The sequence below is a fragment of the Mandrillus leucophaeus genome, unplaced genomic scaffold, assembly GCF_000951045.1.
Source record: "Mandrillus leucophaeus isolate KB7577 unplaced genomic scaffold, Mleu.le_1.0 Scaffold148, whole genome shotgun sequence".
Classification (NCBI taxonomy): domain Eukaryota; kingdom Metazoa; phylum Chordata; class Mammalia; order Primates; family Cercopithecidae; genus Mandrillus; species Mandrillus leucophaeus.
Window position 1 is genome coordinate 665,222 of NW_012101454.1, and position 27,298 is coordinate 692,519.

A 27,298-nucleotide genomic window follows, 5' to 3' on the forward strand; every position below is an offset into this window, starting at 1 on the left:
AGGCGGCTCCGGCTGCGCCACGCTGTCGAGTCTTCCCTCCCTCCTTCCCTGCCCCCTCCGCTCCGGCCGGAGCCCTCCACCCTACAGGTGGCCTACAGGGCACAGGTGAGGCAGGACTGGACAGCTCCTGCTTTGATCGCTGGGCTCCCGATCCCTCTCTGGCTGCTCGGCCGCCCGGAGGTCTGCACATTCTGCCCATGTCGGGGCTGCAGAGCACTCCGACGTGTCCCATAATGTTTCCAAACTTGGAAAGGGCGGGGGAGGGCGGGAGGATGGGGAGGGCGGAGGTATGCAGACAGCGAGTCAGAGTTTCCCTTGAAAGCCTCAAAAGTGTCCACGTCCTCAAAAAGAATGGAACCAATTTAAGAAGCCAGCCCCGTGGCCACGTCCCTTCCCCCATTCGCTCCCTCCTCTGCGCCCCCGCAGGCTCCTCCCAGCTGTGGCTGCCCGGGCCCCCAACCCCAGCCCTCCCATTGGTGGAGGCCCTTTTGGAGGCACCCTCGGGCCAGGGAAACTTTTGCCGTATAAATAGGGCAGATCCGGGCTTTATTATTTTAGCACCACGGCAGCAGGAGGTTTCGGCTAAGTTGGAGGTACTGGCCACGACTGCATGCCCGCGCCCGCCAGGTGATACCTCCGCCGGTGACCCAGGGGCTCTGCGACACAAGGAGTCTGCATGTCTAAGTGCTAGACATGCTCAGCTTTGTGGATACGCGGACTTTGTTGCTGCTTGCAGTAACCTCATGCCTAGCAACATGCCAATGTAAGTGCCTTCAGCTTGTTTGGGGGAGACTGGGGAGAGAGGTTAGATGGGAGGGCACCCTGCCCTGAAAAGGAAAACCTGTAACCTGAATTCCAGGCACACTTGGAGGGCAAACTCTTAGGCATGTGGGAAAACGCCGGATTTGATAAGAAACATGGAAATTACTTTAAAAAATGAAAACATAAAAGTCTCGCCAAAAGTTAGGGAACTTTTCTTCTAAGTTCAGAGTGAGACAGTTAACTCGATCTGGATCCTCAGCTTGGTAACCCCCAAAGGGAGCGGAAGGTCTTTCCCTAAGGATGAGATATTAACCACCAATGTGGTGGAGGAAGTCAAGGTCCTCCACCCCCACAGGCCCCATAACCGCACTGATGTCCACCTTGTAAAACTTGAGGCCTGCGTTAGAAAGTCCTTCAATTGAGTAACATAAAACTCACCTCCCAAGAGCTTTTATCTTCTGGGCATTGTAAGGCTTGTCTGGAGGAGGAGGATGACGATGATGATGATGGTTATAAGGCGCCCTCTGGAGGAAGGAAAATGAAAGTACAGGGGACAGGGCCTTAAGCAAATGGAATCCCAATTAAAGCTTCTATGGGTTTATACAGATTAATGATTAGCATTTCTGGTTGGAGCCTTTCCCAGTGGCTAGTCAGTGAACCCTGGAAAGAAGAATGGATGCTACTTGGAATGGGTACTTTCTGAAAAGTAATATAAGTGTCTCAATTCACTTTCTAGTCATGGAAATGGTAACATTTTTAAACTCAAATCTGCTCTAAATTTTGTTGAGCCGAGAATTACCCCTTTGACATGTTCCCAGTGATAATCAAAGGTTATTAATGCAGCAAGTTGAGAAATATCAACACTGACAAGAGACTCAAGAGACCGGGGTTTTTCCCATGACTCTGACACCAATTTGCTGCGTGACCTTGGGCAAGTCAAACGGCCTTTTCTAAACTGTGAGACAGAGATTATGGGGACCCCAAGGCCACTTTCCAGCTCTAGGTTTTATGACCAGACTTTCATATCAAGATAGAATGAAGAAGATCAGTCCGTTTTCATCTTGAAAATGGCTGCCAAAGTACTAGACAAAGATATTGACTAGACGGGGGATGGTATTGTCTGACCACACCCAGTACTCCAAAAAGTTGTTCCAACCACATAGCACGGTGTCTACTACCGCATAATTACTAATGAGTGTGTGTGTGTGTGTGTGCGCGCGCGCGCGTCTGTGTGTGTGTCTGTCTGTCTCTTCCCCCTTCATTCACTTTTAGTGTACATACTGTGGATACTAAGGAGTAATTGCAGTGAACAAATTCACATTACCGAGTTCATATTTTTAATGAGATCTGAGAGTGGGAAGAAAGAGTTGGCTCCTAGAGAATAAAATGAAGGCAGACTTAGGGAAATTTGAAGGTACAAAGGCAACTTACCTTCTGATCAACAACCAACCACACTCTGGAATAAATGTTATCAAACACACATTCTTCAAAATGGTCCATGTCTGAGTAATTAAAAGGCAAATTTCCAAAATCATAAGGGCTTCCGTTAATAAAGTCAGGCATAATTATTCTTCCTATTGATGGACACAATGAAGTAAACATATCATTCTTGTAATTTAACAGTAATTCTCATAAATTGCCCTTAAATGTCAGTGCTGGATGTGGTCCACCCTCCTGAATTGTGACTGTTGCAACAGATGTTCTCACTTCAAATAACGCACTTCTTGGCCACCTCATTAAAGCAATTTTAGGGGTGATTCATCCTATTGCAAGCTTGGCCACACTTGTATCCTGTATTAACCGATAATTTTTATACTGTAGGAGAGGAATTCACTCTTTAAGGACTTATAACAATTATGGCAAAAGGGGGGATAGTACTTTTGTTTATTTTTTCTATTATTTTTCAAGATCTTTAATCCACAGTTTTTCCATTTATACAAAGCTCTTTCTCAGGGACAAAAATGATACATATTGGTAAAATGACCTTACCTAATTTAAGTGAACTAATTTAAAGCAAAATTCAGATGTCTGAATTAATCCATCTTCACAGTTAATAATGTGCAAATTAGACCTTTTGAAAAAGGGTATTAAGAACAGTACAAACTCAATGAAGTACTAGGTAACTTCAATGTTTTATAAAAAAGTAAGTCTACTTCAATGTTTTATAAAAAACAAATTTCAATATAGAATTTTAAGGTAGCATACTTTCCTAAATTTTACCTTTTCTAGATATTTAGGTATTAAATATGGATTAAGCTATAAATTACTTCCTCATCAATCTACTAATCTTGTCTTACATTCAGCAATTCATCTGTGCACTTTACCAGCTTAATTGCTAAGTATTCGAAATATCCTTCAGACACATTAGTATTTCACAGCATTTATACAATAGTAAATAATTAACAATTTAATTCAAAATATATTTACATATTAATATTGCAAACAAATCACCCTGCTGATCCCTGCCATGCTTTTGGCCTGCATAATTTCCAAGTCATTAAAATATTCTTAATAAAATATATAATAGGTCCTTTAATTAGGTAGCTCAATTTTATAAACTTGTCTCTCTATTTGTTAATTATTGCTATTGATCCATGAGGTGATACTAATAATTATTTCCTATCTTTTCTTTTTTATCTACAGCTTTACAAGAGGTGAGTAAAATTATTTTTAGAATTTTTTAAAAAATACTTTGATTCCCTTGGCTACAGTGATGTCTTCTCTTGGAAGGGAAGAAGTTACATTAATATTGACCATCCTAGATTCCCAAGAAAATTGTGAAGAATTTTGATAGTCAAAACCTTTCTGGCAGCCTTAGAAAGTACCCACCCAATTTTCCAAAATAGGCGGGGCTACTGAATAAGACTAAGTGTATAAAATACTCATAAGAAATATAGAGTAAATAATCCAATAGAAGTTTGAGTTTTAGGATCTGCTACTATGAAGCAGAAGATTTCACTGAGCTAGAGAATCTTTTCACTCCTTTGGAATCATTTGCAAAAGCATTTATTGTTAACACATTCTTAGCTCGTGAATTGAATTTGAGGCATAATTACAGGTAAGTATTGATATGTATTTTTTGTTCTGTAGGTACATATTTTTATTTGATGTATTGGCAAAATTTTAAATTGTAGTTTGAAATGTTAAACTAAGATAATAGTAAATGCATAATGTAATGAATTGTGAAGGTATATTTGTTTACTACGTCAAAATGGAAGCTGTTTTAAAATATATATACAATTTTCTTCATAATAATCTTTGATTTCTTCTTTTCTAGGAAACTGTAAGAAAGGTAAGAGTATAATATTCCATAAACATCTAAAATTATCAGGGATAACTTATAATTTAACTAAATTTATAGTAGACTATGGAAGGAAAATATCAAAATTTTGCTCATATGAATATGCATTAGCTAAAGCATAAAATAAAGTAGCTTTGATGTTTACGATAACAAAGTTTAATTATCTTCCAGAATCATCCGTAATTACATTTATGTGATACAAACTGGTGATTTACATACAAAATGAAAAAAATGACTTGTTTTTATTCTGGAGATGGAAAGCATATTATGTTAATTATAGGTAGTAAAAAAGTTATTTTAAAGAGCTTTGACTATATAAATGTGCTGTTAAAAATGTAACAAAATGGTCATTTCACCTACAGTTATCATCTTATTCAAATGCTATGCATAGTATTAACCCAATAGCTGAAGACTGTGGCAGCTTCCAATCCCCCAGCTGAAAAAAATTATGTATAATTACAATTAAAAAATGTACTTTTATCTATTGCATTGTGTCGATTTTTTATGTAGTATCTAATAACATTGTAGTTAGATCAGTCTTACCAACTAATTATTATCAAGAATGATTTGCTTATTCACTGGAAATTACTTCTTAGGCATTTATTATTGTGCTGTTTGTATCTTTCCTGTAGGGCCCAGCCGGAGATAGAGGACCACGTGGAGAAAGGGTGTGTAATTTTTGAACTATAAAGGGCTTTACCCCATATTTGAATAGCTATATATTAGAAACTATAGGAACCGGCAACTGGCAATTTATAAGAATATTATGTATCCAGATAATTGTACACCCCTTTAAACAGGTAATGCACTGCAGAAGAAGTGAATGAGTATTATTACGTATAATCAATATTTGTTTTAGGTCAAAATTACCGTTAAAAAAGAAAAACTGTTACAGTCATATTATTTGCATGGCCTACTTTCTTTATAATTTACCCATCCAACACATGCATAATGAAAATGTATCTATCTACTACCACAGTCCTCTCTTTAACATATTTGGTTTGCTTTTGAAGTAAGATCCCTTAGGTAGCTTGGAAATCATAGTGAATTAGTAGTCAGTAACATGTTTCTCTGCTCAAATTCATACATGTACAAGTCAGGCTTACATTTTATTTGTGGCATTATTAAATCTCCCTGCAATGCCTATTTGACATTTATAACTGTGTGGTTTTGCATTATATAACACTTTTGCCAATATGTGAATACCTATATCTTATATCTGTTAGGAAGTGGAGACTTACATGTATTCCACTCAAACAATTTATTAGAAATAGAATTATATCAGTTAATTATTTTAATAACACAAGTAGTTAATGATAGTAAATCTGCAGGATTTTCTATCGTATGATAAAGCAACCTTATTAACTGTCATATCAATTAATTTATTCACATGTAACATACCAAAACTATCGAATAAGTTTGTCACAGTCAGAGATCGGCAAATAACAATACAATGTAAATCCTTGTGCACTGTTAAACATGTGAAGCACACAGAACCATACTGTTTGGCTATAATTTTTATATTTGAATACTGGAGCTTCAGTACAAATTAATATTCAATGGCTGAGATACTTCTTTAGGAAAGCTACCCTGTGATATCTTGAGAGTTATTAACCCTTTTTCTAAAATAGACTCATAAGTGAATGTCAACCAATGACAAATATAGTATATTAAATTTCCACCCTACTTGCACATAGAAAGGTCTAAACAACTGATCTTACCACATATAATTCTTAGGTTTCTACAGGGCCTGTCTAACCTGACCTTATTCATTTTTTACATAACAGGGTCCACCAGGCCCCCCAGGCAGAGATGGTGAAGATGGTCCCACAGGCCCTCCTGGTCCACCTGGTCCTCCTGGCCCCCCTGGTCTTGGTGGGGTAAGGTGTCCTAAGTATTGCTAACTTTTAGCTAACTTCAGTTTCTCTCTGTTGAAAGAAGGCTTATTGTGGAATTTATTTTTAGCAGTTAAGGGATAATTGTTCTATTTGAAAATTAGTATATTTTATTTCATTTATTTGGTTTCTTCACTCAAGATTCTGCTTTACCCATTCTCTTTGTGAGCCCTTGTCAATTACAGGACTGGTCTTTGTGTGCGCTGAAGTTAGCTGTGGCCATCATTACCATTATTTAATTTGGAGATTTAGTATCTTTTATCAGTAAGGCACAAATAAGAGGTGTTACATAATTAAAGAGTTTGATTAGATTGAACTACATACGCGAAATCCCTGATCTTAAGCAATTTCACAAACATCCTACGCTTTTTATTCTCCTTGACTTGAAGTCTGCTGAACCAACATTCAAAGCGGTTTTAGGTTTAATTTGCTTGAAACTAATTTGAGAAAAGTACATTTCCCTTTTTCATTAATATCTTCTTTTAGCTTTATGTCTTTAACAATGGTATGAATGCCAAATGGCCTCACTGCAGGAAGGAAAACATTTTGCTTAATTGGTTAGCACTATGAATCAGAAGCCTGATTCTAACACCCAACTGTATGCCAGTAAAATAAGACCTTTCTCCCCCAAAGATCTTATTATGATTGCTTATCTATGAAGGGCATTAAAAAGCAGCTTCTTTAATAGAGCTACCACTATAAGAGAGATCTTTAACAGTAAAGTTATTACTGTGAACTAGTTTTTAAAAGTTTTATCTTCCAAGGGGCATTTTAATTTAATTTTCCTCTAAACTTGAAAACTCTTTATATCCTTCCTGAAACTCAGGCAAGAAAAAGATCCCTTAGTCATTTTGTGTAGCTCCGGTGGGGAAGGGCAACAGGTGAAAATGCGAAGATGTCCTCTTGAGCTCTGTCTAATTTATCAGGAGCCCTTAGTAACATTAAAAGTTTAGAAAGCTTTCCTTCCTCAGTGTAGAAGTAAAAGGTGGGAGTGGAGACACTGAGTTAAGGCAGAAGAAGGGCTCAAAAAATAAAGTAGGGAAGTTCTCCATTTCAAAGAGATGTAGGCCAAGTTTTAAATGTACAGCTCTCCTGACTTTTTAGGAATTTAGTTCAATATAGAATTTTAAACTAATAATTATATCAAAAGCATTCCCCTCTTTTAAATAACAACAGAAAAATATTGACAAGTAAAATGAGAAAATGAACGACATGGCTAGTAACTAAAAATATTATATATATATATAATATACATATATTTTTTTTTTTACTCCTCTAGAACTTTGCTGCTCAGTATGATGGAAAAGGAGTTGGACTTGGCCCTGGACCAATGGTATGCTTATCTGTTTATCTTAGCCAAAAAATTTACTAAATAAAGAATTCATTGTATGTCACATTTTACAACGCCATTTATTTAGCTACCTAAGTTAATACTCAATACTTAGATGATATAAAAACAACTCTTTTTGTCTTCAAATTTATGAAAACATAAGTTAAGGAGTTTACTTTTCTTTACAAAAGTGCCTCATTAAGATAGGTCATATACTTATGTTCAAGAAATAATCTTTGGATATAGTAATCATAATTTGAGCAAATAAATTTAATTTAAAACAGTAATCACTCTGATTAATTTTTTTAATATTCTTTAGCATTGCTTAGAATTTTAAGCAACACTTAGAGACACAGAACTATTTATTAAGTTCTCTGAACTTGTTGGAAAGGATCAACAAGTTCTAGTCCAGCTAATTCATTTTAAAATGGGAGAGTTTAAGTCCTTTTCTCAAGGTCGTCCAGGTAACTAATGACATAATTAGAACTAGCTGCCAGACAAGATGTCTAATATTTGATGACATCATGGTTTATGTACCTAGTCCTTGAATAAACCACTCATTTAGTCAATGGATATTAATCGGGTACCTTCAATGGGCCCTAAACGGTATTAGGAACTGGGGAAATTACAAGAAATATGACAGATTCTGATCCCTCCTCAAGGAGTTAACAATATAGGAAATGTTTCTTTTTCTATATTTTGACCAAAAAAAAATTCTTTTTTAGTCTATTGATTGTAAATCAATACAGAATAGAGTATGAGTAAAAATCTAGCATTTATGTCACTCAGTACAAATATTCAGCACCATACCCTATCAGTGGAGCACCGCTTAGAAACATTCCCAATATGATGATGATGATGATGACTATTAACAAACGAAGCTTCTAACAAGCATTAGAGATGTTTGAAGGGAAAAATGCTAATATGAGCATGCGAAATGTGTACTAGCATATATGAAATAGAGGGAAAAATTGCCAGAAGTCAAAGTGTTAGGTTGATTAAGCACTACAAAATTGAATGTATACACACACACATGCAATTTAGTGATTTTAATTAACTGTTTCAAAACTAAGGTATTTATCTGCCCAAAGTCAACATGGTCTTTAAAATGTAAATTTTACCTGGGCAGTGCACTTAGTGCTGTAGCTTCAAAAGAAGATGTTCTGCTGGAGCTAATGGCCCACAGTAAGCTAATATACTCTAAGGGTGAGATAATATTTTCTGTAGATTAGAACTCTCACTTGAGAAATAATCTACCTTTAATCGATGACTTCTAATTCCCTAATTTTTTCTGGTAATTTAAAATGTTCATATCTGAAATGAAAAAGTAGAGCGTTTATTTTGGCTTTGTTTATATTGGATATTTGAAATTAGCTGTTTCACCTAATGCTGGACATTAGTCAGTTTTAAAGCAGTACCTATATCTCAAGAAGAAGCAAAGGGTGGAAAGTAAAGAGCCACTAAATGTCATTTTTAAAAAGCCCACTAAGCTGGGAAAATTAATATGGATTTCAGATTCCCCTGTTTTTGGAACATCTGTCTTAGGGGCATAAAGCAGAGTATTTTACTTTGAAATATCGGTGAAATATAATTTAAGCTTGCACATCCACACACATGCACAGACATATGTAATCAACAGATATGTGTTTCACAAATAGGGAAGATAGGCAGCAATAAAGTATTAGTATTAAATATAAAGTATTAAAATAATTCTCCATGCTGGAAAATCAATAACTATAAAATCCCACAGGGTTCTTCTCTGAATTAATGAGTAATCATACTGTCTCACAGCCTCCACGAAATACACTACATTTTATGTAAATGAAATTGTTGCAAATACATGAAAAAATAAACAAATATAATTAGAAATTCCTGGTGTCAAAGAAAATTATTTTTTAACATATGCCTAAAAAGCTATTGTGATTGAAAAGTGACAGTTTCTTTTAATGTTGGAGCAATTTCTAAAACCAAATGAATAATTCTTATAATTAAAATGACATACATTTTAAATAAAATCCATGTTATTTCACTCTAGGCATTAATATAGTAGGGTAGGTTTGACTGCAGAGTCCCCACGGCTGATGTCATGAACAAATTACTTGAGACTGGTACATGAAATATTTTCAGCATTATGAGGAACAGACCCTACAGATGAGCTTACACAGACATTGATTACTGCAAAGAGGAGTCAAGAAAGGGTTTTTAGTGTATGAACTAGTAACAGTCTGTTTTACCCTACTTTTGTGCTACAGAAGAACAAAGGGAAAAACAATCTTCCATCATCTGGGCCATATTTTCAACAATAATATAATATAATAGACTTTTCCAGAAGGCTGTTTCAATAATATTTTATTTTTCCTTCACCCCTCATTACATCCACTTTTGTTTGACATTTTCATCAGTCACCAATAACCCTTAGAGGAGCAATAAGGTTATAACAAACTTCCCTTTAATCATTAAGAAGGACTTTTGATTCTTTTCAATTTATGTCCTTTGTGGCAATAAAAATACCAATTTCTTAGCTAAATATGACATAGGAAGATGACATATGATCAAAAAAATCCAAATGGAAATGCTTCATCTGCTGCATATAAGACAATTGTATATTCTGCACTTGTGCAAAGACTGATGCCCTTCATTGCATCAGAACAATCTGAATATGCCCAATCGTGCACAAGTTTAAGGAACTTATGACTGTCCCATCTAATTCTCACTGATTTCTATTGATTTGGATTGGGAGAAAAGGAAAAGCAAAGGGGCAGAACTAATGCAAGAAGCTTGAGTCCTTAAATTCTTCCTCAGAAGAAATAAAAACTATGGAATAAAACCACAACAATTCTGTTTGTCCATCACAAAATGTCTATGGCACTGCTAAGTTGGTCATATCTGATGCCAGCCAACACCATGACCACTTATCAGTGATAACTATTGATATATCTGTTTTCTTTACAGGGTTTAATGGGACCTAGAGGCCCTCCTGGTGCAGCTGGAGCCCCAGTAAGTACTGAAAGTTTATTATGCCTCTTATGTAAAAAGACAGAGAATTAAGAAATAAAGGCTTGGAGTATGACATTCTTTTCTTCTTTTAGGGCCCTCAAGGTTTCCAAGGACCTGCTGGTGAGCCTGGTGAACCTGGTCAAACTGTGAGTACCTTTTTCCACCTTTGTGATCAGTTTTTTTCCTGGGAGTTTATGAATATAACCTTAACGAAATGATGGGTCTCCCATTTTCTTAGGGTCCTGCAGGCTCTCGTGGTCCAGCTGGCCCTCCTGGCAAGGCTGGTGAAGATGTAAGTATTTACTCTTAAGCACTTTCAAAATGCTATTTAAATACTCTTGCCTCAACAAGATTTTCTAGATTCAAATTAAGTATTCTGCCAAAAGCTGAATATGCCTGAAAGAACTCTTAATACATGGGAAATGATATTTTAATGAAACATTAACTAACCTGCTTATGTTAAGGGAAATATTAAATATGTATCTGGATCCACATTTTTATGTGATAACTTTCTCCCCTTTTGTAAAAACCAAGATTTGCCCCATTTTGTCTGATAGTTTACCAAGAAGAAGTTGACTGTACGATGTTTTCATGTTTAGGGTCACCCTGGAAAACCCGGACGACCTGGTGAGAGAGGAGTTGTTGGACCACAGGTGAGACTTTTTACATTGGTAGATAGCACAAACATCATAGGCCTATAAGATAGTTGCTAAAACTAGCATCAATCTAAATGACAACATAGGTGTCACCCAAACTTATGACACGAATCGGAGGCATCTAACAAAGAAAAGAGCCTAGTAAAAAAAAAAATGCATATACATTTTATTCATGCAAATAATGGAATACTAATGACAGCAAGCATACTATAAGCAACTAAATTGTGTTTTCTACAAACACCATATTCTTAGTTACATTAGAGTAGGTTAATTTGTCGTTCCATGCTTAAAGGTATACTAGACTTTGATTCAAAGCTTGAACTTTGGTGAGAATAAATACTTTGGAGGGAAGAAGTAACTATCTTTTTATTTATGGTAAAACCTTATTCACCATCTTCTCCATTTGTTTCTAAGGGTGCTCGTGGTTTCCCTGGAACTCCTGGACTTCCTGGCTTCAAAGGCATTAGGGTAAGCACATTCTTTACTCAGATGAGAGAAAATGCCTATTAATTTTTGGAAAACACTCAAGTATGTTTAAAATCTTGGATGACATATATTCACTTTCAAATTCCTGGAGTTTGCCAAAGGGAAGAAAGAGTTAAAGAGTCAGATTTCTTGAAAGTAAAGTGGGGTGCAATTTTTTCAGTCTGTTCATAGCAACCAAAAAACAGGCTCACTACAGAGAAAATTATATGGAACACATATTATTTATTATTTACAACCATCTGAATATCATAAAATTATTAAGGATGGAAAAGATGTGAGAGAGCACTTAGTCCTCCATCCTTCTCTCTCAATGGCAGGAAAGTTAAGTGACCTATCTAGGGCAATAGACTAAGTTTGCTGGGACCCAGAACACTGGACTTCTTTCTACTGCAGCAGACAAGATTCACCCTGGAGAGATTAACGGCAAAGATATACAATTTTTATTTGACCAAACACTATCATGGAACAGTATTTTATAATAAGGCTTGCCTTTCAGGGACACAATGGTCTGGATGGATTGAAGGGACAGCCCGGTGCTCCTGGTGTGAAGGTAAATATTAAATTAGAAGCACTGTTTTTAAGCACTTGATTGAAATTCCCCATGACCTCCAAAAAAGTATATTATACTGAAGATTACCCATATTCTAAAAAGTTTTTTTCTTTTCTGTACTTCAAATCCCTCAATGATGGGGACTATGAGAGTCTGTGACAAAAGGTCAATTATTAATATTTATTTAATTCAATGTCTATTAAACAATTGAGACAAAAATAATATTAATAGTTTCTTCTTCCATTTTCTTTCCTCCCTCTGTAATTTCAGTGTCTCTCTGCAGCCAAAATAAAAGTAAATAAACATATTATCAGAGATTAGAACACTCTATTATTTTAAACTGTAAATTCTCCTTTGCCACACACTAATTAGATAGGTACATTCATGTCACTATACACTTTTCAACCTCCTTCCTGTGATTTATCTGTGCACACTCAAAAAATTTTTAATTAGGTAATTAAAGTCTCAGAAGTGTGTTATCTCTTGGCTAGGCTCTTCTTTGACAGCGTTTTCAACTATAAAATGTTCTCTTTCCTATTAAGGAGATAATGTGATATTAAAGTGAATACCAACGTAATTACAAATTAATGAGTAACGAATACTAGCGGGACCAGAAATGAACATGAATATGGAGAATCTGTTCTAACTTTCCAGCTGCCACACAAATGGATAAGGTCAAACTCATTCTCCCAAGAGCCCGATATAACAGCTCAGACTACTAATCACTGTATCATAAAATGTTAGAGCTGCATGGAGCTTTGGAGACCCCCTCATTTTGCAGAGGTGGGAAACTGAGGCTTAGTGAGAGCCATTGACCTGCCCAAAGTCACACATCTAGAGGTTAGAAAGTCATAGGCTAGAAATGATCCTCCCCCTGCCATTTCAATGCTTATTCCCAAATAATAGACTTCACATAGAATCCTGGAAATGAAGGGTCCTTATGAGGTCTCTTAAACCATATTTCCCCTATATCAAAATCAGATTATTTTTAAGAAAAGTTCTTTTGCATGTGCCATAGTATTAAATCCCACTACTACTACTAGTACCCTGGTTTTTACTCAGGATAAGAGTATAGATTGGAAATAAACATGATAGCTCTAAAAAATATTATGAAGCTTCAATTTTTCATGCACATTTTATGAAAGTGGTAACACTGAGTGTTCAAAACAACTTTAAAGAGGATAAATATGGTTACATTGAAAGTAAATCTATCCTTCACCATCTCTTTTTATGATATTGTTTCTAATATATAATTGATATCCAGAATCTAAGGGAGAAATTGGGGAGGAGGTACACCCAACTAACCACATTTCCTTAGAACCTGGACATGTGGTACTATCTGAATAAAAACTCATGTTAGCACATTTTAAAATCTGTGTGTCTGGCATAATTGAAAAACAATCTATATGTGTAAGAAATGTTACGAAATATATGAATGGTTCAAAGTGAAAAAATAGGGTAAAATTGCACTATCAGGAAAAATAACTGTTATATTTAATGAACAAAAACTCAATCCTTCTTCTCCATGTAGGGTGAACCTGGTGCCCCTGGTGAAAATGGAACTCCAGGTCAAACAGTAAGTATTGACTACTTCATTGTAAATTTAAATGTGTACACTCTTTGTGAGATGGAACTTCTTTAATGTTCTTGCTAATCACTGTATTCTTCAGCATTGTATTCTTTGATATTTTTCTAACAGCCTTCTGATACTTAAAAGAAATCCACTACTCTTTAGTTGGAATTAGAAGGCAACTTATTTATTTTTAGTGTTATTCTTGTACAGGTTGGAAATTGAACAAAGCAAATGATGCCTGTGACATTTTTTAAATTAGCATTCTGGATTTTATTGAAAATATTTCTGCTTCTAGGGAGCCCGTGGGCTTCCTGGTGAGAGAGGACGTGTTGGTGCCCCTGGCCCTGCTGTAAGTGCTTCCATTTCTGTTCAGTTTCATCCTTTTAAAAAATCTTCTAATGACTGTCATTTAAGTTTCCACCTGATCTTCCTCTTTATTTTCTTCCTAGGGTGCCCGTGGCAGTGATGGAAGTGTGGGTCCCGTGGGTCCTGCTGTAAGTTTTGACACTGGGGAATTTGAAAGGAGTTGAGAATGTGGGGTGGGAGCTGTCTTCTTCACTAATCTCTTATGAAATAGCATCATTTCAGACACTTTACCAAATGTTCTGTGAGGTCTTTTGAAGGCTCCATTTGTACGTAGTGTAAGCCATTTATAAGTACCTGAACTTTTGATTGATGTGTAAAGCAAAATCTCCCCACCCTGGATACCATGAATGTCTTGACTTTGATGAGATCCTAATGACAACAGACTGGCTGTCAATTTTTTTTCTTTACTAATATAAATAGTGTCATGCCACTGTAAGCAACTTCGATCTTCTGTCATTGTTATTGTTTCCTTAATTTACTTGGAGGAAATTTCTTATCACCTTCTGCTTTGATTTCAGGGTCCCATTGGGTCTGCTGGCCCTCCAGGCTTCCCAGGTGCCCCTGGTCCCAAGGTAAAAACACTGGTGACCATTGTCACTACTTTGATAAACTTTTTACTGTGATGTGAAAGATTGGAACTGTGTTTGCAGATAGAGAGATAATTACAAAACAATTACCTTAATTATTGCTTCCCTTCAAAATGGACATAGAATGACCTGTTTTCTCACTCTACGTTTGAAGTAGATCGTTTCTCTGCACTGTACACTGTGCACTGTGCCCATCGATATAGATGGCAACATGGAAATTGATTCTCCCAAGTTAGTTAGGACTGACTGAGAACCAGAGTCAATCACAGAGACAAAAGGAGAGGGAAGGTAGTAACAGTAGCCAAGATGGCAGAACCAGGCAAGGAAAATAGGAAACCAAACTCAAAATCTTGCTGTAATAAAACAGATAAGAAAAGTAATTGCAATTTTCATAAAACTTGACATCTTAAAAACAGATATGGGCCGGGCACGGTGGCTCACGCCTGTAATCCCAGCACTTTGGGAGGCCGAGGCGGGCGGATCACGAGGTCGGAGATCGAGACCACAGTGAAACCTCGTCTCTACTAAAAATACAAAAAATTAGCCGGGCGTGGTGGCGGGTGCCTATAGTCCCAGCTACTTGGGAGGCTGAGGCAGGAGAATGGCGTGAACCCGGGAGGCGGAGCTTGCAGTGAGCCGAAATCGCGCCACTATACTCCAGCCTGGGCGACAGAGCTAGACTCTGTCTCAAAAATAAATAAATAAATAAATAAATAAATAAATAAATAAAAAAAACAGATATGCTGTTTATGCTGTTTCATTATTTGCTGGTTAAATCCTTGGTTTAATTTCCTCTTTTAGGGTGAAATTGGAGCTGTTGGTAACGCTGGTCCTGCTGGTCCCGCTGGTCCCCGCGGTGAAGTGGGTCTTCCAGGCCTCTCCGGCCCCGTTGGACCTCCTGTAAGTAACCGTTGTCTTTAACCTTTATTGAGTAGAAGAAAACGAAGGTAGAGTAGGGAGAAGAAGAAGAATGAAGGTGGGGTCAAAGCAGAACAGAAATATTCCAATTAACTGATATCCTTCTCTTTTCCTTTTCCTCATAGGGTAATCCTGGAGCAAACGGCCTCACTGGTGCCAAGGGTGCTGCAGTGAGTATATCTGTGTAGCTAAAATGTGCCGCTATGATTTTAAAGGCATTTAATGTGTACTGCCTCTACAGTCCATCACCTCCCTAATGGACCACACTGCATTTTCCTTCATAGGGCCTTCCCGGTGTTGCTGGGGCTCCTGGCCTCCCTGGACCCCGTGGTATTCCTGGCCCTGTTGGTGCTGCTGGTGCTACTGGTGCCAGAGGACTTGTTGTAAGTGGTCATGACTGTGGGTTCTCATCATCCTGAAATACCAGCTCTGCCATTATTTCATCACTATCTAGACTTCCACTTGTAGTTTTATTATTCGTATTTTTCTCTTCCTTAGCGTTTTTAGTTTATATTTCTTATGTAAGTGTATGTATATACACTCCCGTCTGCTATTTGCACACAGACACTCCCCTCCTGTTATCTTCGATCATTACCTCAAGGTAAATGAGGCAAAGTTCTACAGTATCAGTTTTGTCCCTTTGACCAATACCATTCCCCTGTAGGCAATTTAAATATGAACTGGGTACATTTCTTAGAGAACTTGAGCTTCTCTTTACCTTGACCCACAAATATTCTAAGAGATTTGTCTGCAAGAGAGTTTCAACATGTTTGTCATTTGACCACTGTTCTGTATTGAACCCTAGGGTGAGCCTGGTCCAGCTGGCTCCAAAGGAGAGAGCGGTAACAAGGGTGAGCCCGTAAGTAGCTCTATCATCACAATTTTATAAAGTTAATTGTTTTTTTTTAATTCCAGTTTCTCCAGCTGGACATAGTATAAAAATTATTTTTTTACTCCCTCTTCTTTTGTTGTTTTCATTATACAGGGCTCTGCTGGGCCCCAAGGTCCTCCTGGTCCCAGTGGTGAAGAAGGAAAGAGAGGCCCTAATGGGGAAGCTGGATCTGCTGGCCCTCCAGGACCTCCTGGGCTGAGAGTAGGTTTCAAATGCTCCCAACATCCAAACACATCAGAGGCAGATAATGACACCCCTTCATTGGGAATTGGTCAAAATTACTGACTCTATTTTCTTAGGCAAAAAAAGCATCTGCTTTCCATCTGCCTTATTAAATCAGTGACTCTCAATTTAATATGTTACAAAATGGCCTGGAAACAATGTTGACCTACTTTTGCAGGATGCTCATCTAAGAATTCCTCTAGGGGTTGGGTGAAGTGTTTTGCATTGGTTTGTGTCTGTATCTCCCCTGTAAGGAGATCATGCTATTTTAACAAACTCTACTTTATCAAAGTCCAGAGATTTCTTTAATTCCCTCATGTACTTTCTTGCAGGGTGGTCCTGGTTCTCGTGGTCTTCCTGGAGCTGATGGCAGAGCTGGCGTCATGGTAAGCTGTCCATCACTTACTTCCTAGAAAGGAACTTGATGCTTCTCGTGGTGGTTGTGTCATTAGCTTTAGCATCCTCCTCCTCTATCTCTTTTTCTTTTCTTTTCTTTTTTTTTTTTTTTGAATAGGGCCCTCCTGGTAGTCGTGGTGCAAGTGGCCCTGCTGGAGTTCGAGGCCCCAATGGAGATGCTGGTCGCCCTGGGGAGCCCGGTCTCATGGGACCCAGAGTAAGTTTCAGACTGATTCTGAGCAAACCACACCTGGCATTACTTCCTTCTTTAAAGGGTTGGTTAATATTGAAGATAACAATAAAAACATCAAAAGTAAATTTGTTAGTAGTCTTGCTGACAGTCGCATTTTTAACTTAACTTTATCAAAGCTCAGTAGATATTTTCATGTATTTAATTAGTTCATACATTTTCTATTTATTACTTGATACAATGGCTATGAGGTTTTTGGAAGAACAGATCTATTTTAATATATCCAAATTAGGTTGATTCTCCTATCAGCATGAATCTTTTATCTTAATTTGTGAGTTTTATATAAGGTGTTCATGAAATGTATTAGGACTATACATTATTCGTTTATTAGATTCATAAGTGAAGTCATTTTCCCAGCAATCACAAAGTGCTATAATGTATTCAGCATCACACTAGCTATGGAGAAATAACCTCTAGGTCCATAGACACACTAATCCATAGCAATAGAGTAATTTTTTGCCTCCATAATCTCTTATGGGTGAATATCAACTGTAATTGTATCATAAACAAGCAATAGGGACACCAAATATAGCAATAAGAAATCCACTTTGGAAATTGCTTGCTAAAAGTGTTAGTTTTTCTATTATGAGGTAAATAACGTGATACATTTTGCCCATATAGCATGTTGCTTAACAGTTTCTTAAGATATCTATAAATGGGTGAGTTGCACTAAATTTCTGTAAAAGGAAAGCCACAAAAAAATAGAAGAAAAATTTCAGAACTCTTCACACTTCCCAGCTAGTAGCTAATATTCCGAATGATTTACTTTAGGCAACAAACAAAAAGTGGAGGGAAAAAGTGCCTTTGTTAGACTTCAGTTAATCTGAGGCTTGAGTATGTAAGTTAAAGTGCCAATATAAAAGCATCTTCATTTATTTTATAGGGTCTTCCTGGTTCCCCTGGAAATATCGGCCCCGCTGGAAAAGAAGGTCCTGTCGTAAGTATTGCTCATTTTCCATTATATTTTCAAGGACACTTATTGCACCCTTATCAAGTCTATTTTGTGGCTTATTTATACATGAACACATTGAAAATAAATATCAGACACATATATCATCTGGGAATGCAGAGTAATAGATTGTAATTATGGAGTCCAAATGAATGCAGGACTGAAAGCAGAGCAGGGGAGAGAAAAACATGGCAGGGAAAATTGAAGCAGGTGACAAGGGGATGACAAGAGAAGGGAACGAGGGAAATTGCGTACATACGAGATTGAATTGGCTATGTGTGTACCGACATCCTAGTTAGAAAAGGAAAATGGATTCATAATTTATTGACTCTTTATACAAGAAGCTCTATGCATTCAGAAAACTATTCTGTTTCATCCGTGGCAGCATCATAAGCTTGAGGTTGTGAAAATATGTTGACACTGAGTAAACTTGAAATAACTCTGCTTTCAGGGCCTCCCTGGCATCGACGGCAGGCCTGGACCAATTGGCCCAGCTGGAGCAAGAGGAGAGCCTGGCAACATTGGATTCCCTGGACCCAAAGGCCCCACTGTAAGAATCATCACAACTTTCTTACTCTCAGCACTTTTTGTGGCCACATTTTACCAAACTCTAGTATTTCTCTCCTGCAAATCAGTCCAGTCTCAGGGAGTTTCCTTTCAACACAGGAAAACTGCAGGCCACTATCACATTAAGAGTTTACCTCCAGTGTATTCTTATATCCCTGCTGAAAATCCATCTCCTGAGCCCCATGCTTCCACAGACACAGGGACATCTTACTGTACATGGAGCTGCATGGTGACGGATCATTCTTAGATAACAGAATCCACAGACTAAGGAGCTCAAAAGAACATAAAAACAAGCAGGAAATCAACATTCCAAAATCATCATGGTTAATTTGACATTAAATGTATAAGGCTGTTTTTTGTTTTGTTTTGTTTTTCATTTTTTCTATAGGGTGATCCTGGCAAAAACGGTGATAAAGGTCATGCTGGTCTTGCTGGTGCTCGGGTAGGTGCTAACTTGTGTACAGATCTACTCACATAGCATTCATCTAAGAACCACACTTTTTTTTTTTTTTTTACATCATCTGATATCATTTTGTCAGTTTCTTTTCAAGATGGCATCCCCAGGGGTCCTTTTACCATCATAAAATGCCTTTTTTAAAAACCAAATTTTTAAACCAGTGAGCAAAAACAAATCAGAATATCCATTAGGTCAAAAATACAGAAGCCCTTGGCTTTTATTTTATTCATTTTGTAATTAAAAGGGTATGAATATGTAGTAGCATTCTCTGGCCTTTATAAATTGCCTTGTATCTACATACTTTGCTTGATTCCTATCAAAAGTTAGTAGGCAAACTCATAAACATATATGCCTGCTATGTACCCACACAAATTAAAAATTTAAAAAGTTAGTAGGCAGTATTTGGGCTTTGGTGGGAACCCACAATGAGTTTAATTCATGCTAAAATGACAAACTTGTTTTAAGGAAGTAATACATGAGGCTTTGAGACATCTTAAACTACCTGGCTTACAGGTAACCATCAGCCTTTCTGTTAAACATTTTTAGGGTGCTCCAGGTCCCGATGGAAACAATGGTGCTCAGGGACCTCCTGGACCACAGGTGAGTATTCCTCCCACTCTTGTGCTCTTCTGCACTAGAATGTGTATAGTCTCTCAAACTGACCATCTCCATTTTTCAATCCAAAAGTTATATAGCTAGATAACAGTGGTGACAGACGTTGCTATTTATGCTCTCTTTCCTGTCACTTTCAGGGTGTCCAAGGTGGAAAAGGTGAACAGGGTCCCGCTGGTCCTCCAGGTTTCCAGGTAAGTCAACTCAAACATACACAATACTGCCTTTGGTCAGCCTATTCAGCTATAAATCACCATACCGTACCTCTCTCCTCCACCACAATAAACATGATTTCAGGACCAAAGCAAAGAAAGGTGCTTTTTTTTCAAACAAACTTCTGTGTCATGCTTTAATAACATACAATCATGCTCATATTGGTATTTGGTAGCCACCACCCTGAAACTCAATTATTAGCAAATCTCCTGAACATAGCCATAGGATTGAGATTTGTATTTCTTTTCATTTTTAGGGTCTGCCTGGCCCCTCAGGGCCAGCTGGTGAAGTTGGCAAACCAGGAGAAAGGGTGAGTAAAACAAGTAATAGTAAGTGGTAACTACTAAACTTGAGAATTTCCCCCTGTTTAATACCCCACTGCTATGCAATTATAATATGTAAAAGAAAATTTCATATTTCATATGTTAATGATAGTGTTTTACATATGTTGGTGCTGATGGAGAGAATGAGCCAAATTACTTTAGTTCTGATTACTTTGTTTTACAGATTTAATGAAACATCACCTTATGAAAGTAAAATCTATCAATGAATATTTTATTTAATAGCCTTACTTTTTGTATTGTTCTTGATAACATTAAGATACAAATTATTTCCTTCCCCATAGCGAAAAAGTAAATGCACAATTTTCAATCAAACTAGATCCTGAAAAATTGCTTTTATATTTTTCTTGGCATTCAGACGTGACACTGCTATCCACAATCAGGGCATGAGTTCTGAGTCATTTTCTCTCTAATTGTGATGAATGTGCCTCAATTTAGTTACATTCTGTGGCCTGGTCTCCTTTATCAACAGTGGGGCACATTAAGGAGACAGCTGGTCAGTGATAAAAGAGATACACTTGGGTATACAATTAACTAGGTAATGTACAGAATATGATAATTTCTCTTAAGAAGACGGTCTGTCATATAGCTAAAAATAGGTAACGTCTAATATTATTCATTATTATTTATCTTTTTATTGAAGGAAACAGTCTGTTTTGTCACTTTTTAAAAAAGCAATAAACTAAATAATGGGAAACAAATTTTTTGATACCAAATTCTGGGATGGATACATTTTTGTCACCAGTAAAATTCTCTCTTTCTGTATCTTTCCATACTAAAAGTTGTTCTTATTAGCCTGTGTACTTATGCACTCATGTAGATAGTGCCAGCTTTATTTCACTCTTTCAAAATTTTTCAAATATCTTAATCATAAGTGAATTTAGAGATCACACAGAAATTTCATGCTTTATTCTCATGCTTTGTCTAGGGTCTCCCTGGTGATTTTGGTCTCCCTGGTCCTGCTGGTGCAAGAGTAAGTGTTACTTCATTACTTTCATAAACTCTAGCAATGTGTTTTACAAAGTAGTAGTGCTTTCTCCTTAAAGCCACTGATGACCCTGCAACAAGTCTCTGATGCCCTTCTACAGTCAGACGTAATCTGTAGAGAGAATTAGATTTCTAAGTTGATAGTAAAATTTTTTGTTTCATTGCTCATATTTCCTATCCAATAATTACATAGTTATAAGAAACATAAATAAATCAATATATATATGTTATCATCAGTGATTTATATAGACAACTATGCTACATTTGTGACAGTGGCTCAACTTGAGCTAAGGAAAAATAATATCTTACTAAGATCTAAAGTTAATTTTGGCAATGTGTATTGATGTTCAAAGCCTAAAGCCCAAATTATGAGTAGTCATATAAAGAAAAAAATACTTAGTTTCTCTGTTGATATTAACATCACTGAAACAATTAATCTGCCCTGAAAGTATCCCATCATGTCACTAGTTAACACACATGTAGAAAGCTCAAAAAACCAACTTATAACAAGGTCCTTTGAAACAGTTACAATGTGGACCTATGTGATAAATATTTTGGGCTACAGAATGCTATGTTCTAGTGATATTTAGATGTAAATTGTGAGATATTTAGATAGGCATAGATTACATATACAAATACATGTATCAAATATAATACATATGAATATTATAACTATTACATCATTATTACACAAGGTTATAAAAAGGGGGCACAGATAGGAGAATATCTGATCTTATCTACATCTGCCATTGCTATTCAACTAAAATGACACAATCTTTTCCTTTAAATAATACACATAACTGGCATCTGTTTTTACCTATGGATTTATCACAGAAAAGACTCCCCCAAAAAGGGGAATGATTTGCAAAAGTTGGATATTATACTCTAGAAGCAACAAATTCTGGAGTTGTAGTCATGGGACATTAGAGCTAAATGACACCTTAGAGAATATCTCATCAATCTCTTCATTTTACTAGTGGAGAAATTAGGAACAAAAGAAACTCTAATTTGCTAATAAATGCAGAACGAAGATTCAGAAGCTACACAAGTGTAAACTCTCATATGTAAAATAGTATCACTGAAAGTGATGAATGGTGCAACACTTCTTCTAATCACTTTTTTCCAGGGGGAACGCGGTCCCCCAGGTGAGAGTGGTGCTGCCGGTCCTACTGGTCCTATTGGAAGCCGAGGTCCTTCTGGACCCCCAGGGCCTGATGGAAACAAGGTAAAATCTTATGTTTTACATATTACTGGTTTGGCCCAGTCTGCCTAGAATAAGTAGACCCTTTAAATAGAATGATAATTGCTTTTCAGATTTTTATTTATTTCCAGTTCTGTGATGACTTCCCTCTCAGTAAAGAGCAATCTGATTCCAGTGGACCTGAATTATTCTAAGCAAGCAAACAATAGGGAGAACTGTGGGGGAAATTCTGTGTTCCCCAAACATAAATGAATTAGTATGGGTTGTCACTCTTTTCTCATCACACTGTTTATACTTTCGTTTTAATCTAGAAACATTGTATACATTGGACATTATTTTCAGAGAAAAAAACTTTTTATCTTCTTAACATCTCACCCCATAAAGTAAAATTTCAAAAAGTAGTCTGAATTTTAATAATAAGAGTTTATGATGATGAAAATTCATTGTGCAATACATTCACACCAAAAATTTGTCCGGAAACTTGTGTTCCAAAATAGAATCTGTGGTTTCGATTTTAAAATAGATTTAATATACATTCCTGAAAAAGTGATTACCTTAACCACAATAAAAAGAAGACAACTCATATTATTTTAATTCTTAACTCTAGGGAAAAAGTGTAAACATCAGTTGCAAAAAGCTATTTTAGTGTATGGAAGGAAGTTCTTGGGAAAAAAATAAAAACGTAAGACGGAGAGAGGAAATAAAGAAACTTTGGTTTTGTGAGGTAGTACTTTCAAAGGGATCTATTTATCTCAGAAGCTAGTCAACAGGTTTTAAGTATGTGGAATTGTAGGGTTTTATGTGAAAATGGAAGATACGGTCTCTACTCTTAAGGAGATTAAAACATAAACGTCTCCTCAATTGACAGGGTCTCTTTCCATGTTTTCTATCTGGGCTAAGAGACTTATCCTTGAAAAATGTCTGTGGGTAAACATTTTTTACTCTCTGCTTCCCATTGTCCTATCCTCTTCTTCTCCGTGCCTGCCATCCTTAAGAGTATTGAAGCAGGTTATAGAGGAATCACAGCTGTGCACTCCCACTACCCTCATCTCTTCAGTCACCGTATCATTAACAGCATCTCTCTCTGCTATATTCTCCCTCCTTTCAATAGTCCAGACCTTCTTTGTGTTTCAAAGCAGGCCAGAAGCCTGTCTGGATAACTGTTTAAATTGGAATTCTTCAAGAGTTTGATTCTTCATTTTCTTCTTTCTCCACTAAAATTGATTTCACATGTGTTTGACTCAAGGGTGAACCTGGTGTGGTTGGTGCTGCAGGCACTGCTGGTCCATCTGGTCCTAGTGGACTCCCAGGAGAGAGGGGTGCTGCTGGCATACCTGGAGGCAAGGGAGAAAAGGTACCCTCCTAGTGTTGAACTCTATTACGTATTGTTGATGAACTCTAGCGAAGAAGGCTGCACAAGGATGCCCAAGTTTTCACAATTCTTGGCAGGTGGTCTGGTAGCATTTTGATATCTATCTATATACATTTCCCTCTGCCACCTAGCACCTACACATTTCTAAACTCACTAATCTGGCAAAATTCCTTTCTACCATGGAATTTCACACAAACAGATGGTGTTGAGTAATACATGAGGCTCATTTTAATGCCACTAACAATAATGCCTCATCCTGCCCTAATTAATGGGAAGAAGCTATATTGAACAGCTGTCAACCGTGCTGCTGCATTAGTTATGCCATAAGAGTGATCAGGCGCTGCAGCCCATTGTGATGTTGCCTTACAATTCTGTCCGCATGAATCTGTACCTTGCTTGATTATGCTTCAGGAGAGTGTACGGAAATTAGAAAAGATTGTTTAACAATAATCTGGAAATGGCCTTGAATTATTTTTCCTCATTATTTTTCTCGATTAACATTCTACAGAATGGTAAGGAATCGAGACATTGCTAAAAATCTTAAATGACTGAAGGTATCATAGCCTCTTCTGCAAAAAAGAAAAAAATTTTATATTAATTTTGATTCAAAATTTTGGTCAGAAAACAAAAAGTTGCTCTTGCTTTATGCTTTCAGGGTGAACCTGGTCTCAGAGGCGAAATTGGTAACCCTGGCAGAGATGGTGCTCGTGTGAGTAGAATTTTGTTTGTATGTTTGTTTGTACTTAGATTTTTTTTTAACGTTTGACTTGAGAAGTTTTCCAAATTAGAACTACACACACTTTCTTTATCAAGTTTAATAAAATAATATTCCTTTCTCTCCTGAGTCTATGACTAATAATATCATTTTACATGTTTCAAAGGAAAAATTCAATGGGATTTAACCTCTTTAAAAATAATATCCTGAATTTTCTAACTTCTCTAGCGTCAACGATACCAAGTACAAATGATAGACCAAAAGCTTTAGGTTTAATAGAACATTAAATGATTGTTTCAAGTGATACCAGAGATTTAAATAAATAAATAAAAATAACTCTCTTATGCTTTAGGAAGCCAGAACCTCTAACAAGGTTCTATAGTGATTCAAACCTACTTCCTAGAAATTTATCACCCAAAGAGCAGCCCCAAAGATTAGCTGTTAATGCCATGAAGATGCCGAAGATAGTCCCGTGACAGTCTAATTACCTTATCTAGGGGGTCAGCCTCATGGGTCTTCCAGGCCACAGTTGGCCTGGATTCCTTTATTCACCTCTCCTTCGGAGCTGAAAACTGACTATAGCACATCTGTAATAGTCTTTCTTTTGAATCACATAGTTCTAACAGTTTCAAACAAGGCTGCTCATTTGCTGCTCTGCAGGGAATTTTATAATAGCAGAAAGTTCAGATCTCCCAAATTTCTGACCTGCTATTGACTTACACATATCCATAACCTTTATTACTCGAGTACCCTCCTTCTGAGAGTGGCTTCTAATAGTCTTGATAATTAGAACCAAAATGCATCAGAGGCCTTCTTGATGTCCAACCAGAGTGCAGTAAAAGTGTTCAGTCACTGTATAAGCACAGTCAAAAAGAATGACAAGGTTTACTCTTGATGATACAGGGTGTTATTAATAAGACATGTTTCCTTTTTGGTACTAGGGTGCTCCTGGTGCTGTAGGTGCCCCTGGTCCTGCTGGAGCCACAGGTGACCGGGTAAGCATGAATTTTCACTGAGCCAACAGCAATATCTAAAATTTCCTGCCTTCCCTAGTCCCAAAGAGCCCCAGCAATTCATTTTTATGGCTTGGTATAAAGCCTACTTATTTAAAAACCTAGCTATTGTGATAGGGCAGCAGGAAACAAATGCTGTGTGTTTAAAATTACTTTTCCCTTCCTATAGATGTGCCAGCTATCTGATCTATACTCTAATCCCTAGCATTTGTTTTAAAGTCTTTCCATGTTGTGCATTAACAATATCCTAATGTACTGAGACTTCTCAAAGCCTTCAATTATAACAAAAAAAAAATCAATATAATAGTGTGCCCATTTCACATTGAACAGTCCACTTAAAATAGATCTTATTTATTGTATTGCAAAGATTGCCACAAATAGATCAGCCCCATGTCCATCTAAAAACTAAAATGTCCTCATCCTGGTATTGTGGGCACTGATTTATAGTGTTTTCTCAAGTGTACAAGCCATACCACTTAATCCCCAAAATGAATATAGCATTAAGTAAAAATCCACTTCATTTTACTCTGTGAAATGTACATGAGTTTCCTCCTCCACGGCAACTACAGACTCTGACAATAGCCCACTGTCCACCACTGTTGTCTCTGCCTCCCAGTTTTTGAGCATCTATGTCAGGCACATTAACAGACTCATCTTTGGTCCCATTATAGGGTGAAGCTGGTGCTGCTGGTCCTGCTGGTCCTGCTGGTCCTCGGGGAAGCCCTGTAAGTAAGAACCTGGGTCATTTTGGATACTCACACCTCACGATGTTTAGACATTGATGAACCTAGGATTGATAAGACATTTTTAAATACTTTCTCCCACCTAGGGTGAACGTGGTGAGGTCGGTCCTGCTGGCCCCAATGGATTTGCTGGTCCTGCTGTGAGTATCACATAATGAAGATTAATCTGAAAATATCCTAAGTTGGGGAGTAGAGTGGGTCGGAGTACCAGAGCTCTAACTGTTTCTTTCCAACAGGGTGCTGCTGGTCAACCTGGTGCTAAAGGAGAAAGAGGAGCCAAAGGGCCTAAGGGTGAAAACGGTGTCGTTGGTCCCACAGGCCCCGTTGGAGCTGCTGGCCCATCTGTAAGTTGAATTCACTGGTGGTCCACACAGCAGCCACCCATTAGATCTTACAATTAAACATATCTTCGTCAAGTGCCTACTATGCAACAGGGAATACACCAGATAGAAGATGGAAAATAACGGAAGGGTTAACATTTGCACGCTGTTTTACAATGTATAAAAGTTTCATAAATATTGTTTTATTTTAATTCTCTGATAACTTCATAAGGGTGGTAATATTGAAGAACATTCTGACACAGATAGTCATTTTTTATTTCCACATTTTCTTCTAAGAGATGTGGGAATGATCCCCTTGAAGAAAAGAGTAACATTTATAAGAGTTTGTTCGTGATTTGACCCCACTTTTTTCTTTGCATTTAGGGTCCAAATGGTCCCCCTGGTCCTGCTGGAAGTCGTGGTGATGGAGGCCCCCCTGTGAGTATTTACAATGGACTCTCACCACTTTTCTTTCTTCAGAATCTATTAAGGACACTTGAAGGTTTTGACATTTTTGGTAAATTTGGACTACCATGAGGAAACTTTTGAGATTCAAGTTCATTCTATTCATAGCAATTCCAATATCGATGTTAACTTGAACTCAGCTGGAACTCAGTGTATGTTGCT

At 37.2% G+C, this 27,298-nt stretch overlaps 1 protein-coding gene across 2 annotated transcripts in view; it reads left to right on the forward strand.

Moving 5' to 3' along the window:
- The first annotated feature begins 223 nt into the window (after positions 1–223).
- The window catches only part of COL1A2 (collagen, type I, alpha 2), a 37,054-nt gene continuing 9,979 nt past the window's right edge, over positions 224–27,298 (forward strand). The window contains exons 1-38 of one of the 2 annotated variants that reach the window (XM_011974671.1): positions 224–763; positions 3,406–3,416; positions 4,040–4,054; positions 4,696–4,731; positions 5,851–5,943; positions 7,238–7,291; positions 10,241–10,285; positions 10,378–10,431; positions 10,524–10,577; positions 10,885–10,938; positions 11,356–11,409; positions 11,924–11,977; positions 13,509–13,553; positions 13,846–13,899; positions 14,000–14,044; positions 14,435–14,488; positions 15,305–15,403; positions 15,547–15,591; positions 15,706–15,804; positions 16,227–16,280; positions 16,407–16,514; positions 16,868–16,921; positions 17,050–17,148; positions 18,065–18,118; positions 18,582–18,680; positions 19,086–19,139; positions 19,701–19,754; positions 19,907–19,960; positions 20,236–20,289; positions 21,249–21,293; positions 22,434–22,532; positions 23,755–23,862; positions 24,536–24,589; positions 25,537–25,590; positions 26,280–26,333; positions 26,438–26,491; positions 26,588–26,695; positions 27,056–27,109. In XM_011974671.1, the coding sequence (XP_011830061.1) occupies positions 694–763; positions 3,406–3,416; positions 4,040–4,054; positions 4,696–4,731; positions 5,851–5,943; positions 7,238–7,291; positions 10,241–10,285; positions 10,378–10,431; positions 10,524–10,577; positions 10,885–10,938; positions 11,356–11,409; positions 11,924–11,977; positions 13,509–13,553; positions 13,846–13,899; positions 14,000–14,044; positions 14,435–14,488; positions 15,305–15,403; positions 15,547–15,591; positions 15,706–15,804; positions 16,227–16,280; positions 16,407–16,514; positions 16,868–16,921; positions 17,050–17,148; positions 18,065–18,118; positions 18,582–18,680; positions 19,086–19,139; positions 19,701–19,754; positions 19,907–19,960; positions 20,236–20,289; positions 21,249–21,293; positions 22,434–22,532; positions 23,755–23,862; positions 24,536–24,589; positions 25,537–25,590; positions 26,280–26,333; positions 26,438–26,491; positions 26,588–26,695; positions 27,056–27,109 (2,349 nt within the window). In that variant the 5' untranslated portion in view covers positions 224–693. Of the gene's footprint in view, positions 781–3,405; positions 3,417–4,039; positions 4,055–4,695; positions 4,732–5,850; positions 5,944–7,237; positions 7,292–10,240; positions 10,286–10,377; positions 10,432–10,523; positions 10,578–10,884; positions 10,939–11,355; positions 11,410–11,923; positions 11,978–13,508; positions 13,554–13,845; positions 13,900–13,999; positions 14,045–14,434; positions 14,489–15,304; positions 15,404–15,546; positions 15,592–15,705; positions 15,805–16,226; positions 16,281–16,406; positions 16,515–16,867; positions 16,922–17,049; positions 17,149–18,064; positions 18,119–18,581; positions 18,681–19,085; positions 19,140–19,700; positions 19,755–19,906; positions 19,961–20,235; positions 20,290–21,248; positions 21,294–22,433; positions 22,533–23,754; positions 23,863–24,535; positions 24,590–25,536; positions 25,591–26,279; positions 26,334–26,437; positions 26,492–26,587; positions 26,696–27,055; positions 27,110–27,298 lie in introns of both variants that reach the window. The other variant, XM_011974670.1, reaches the window with a different exon arrangement.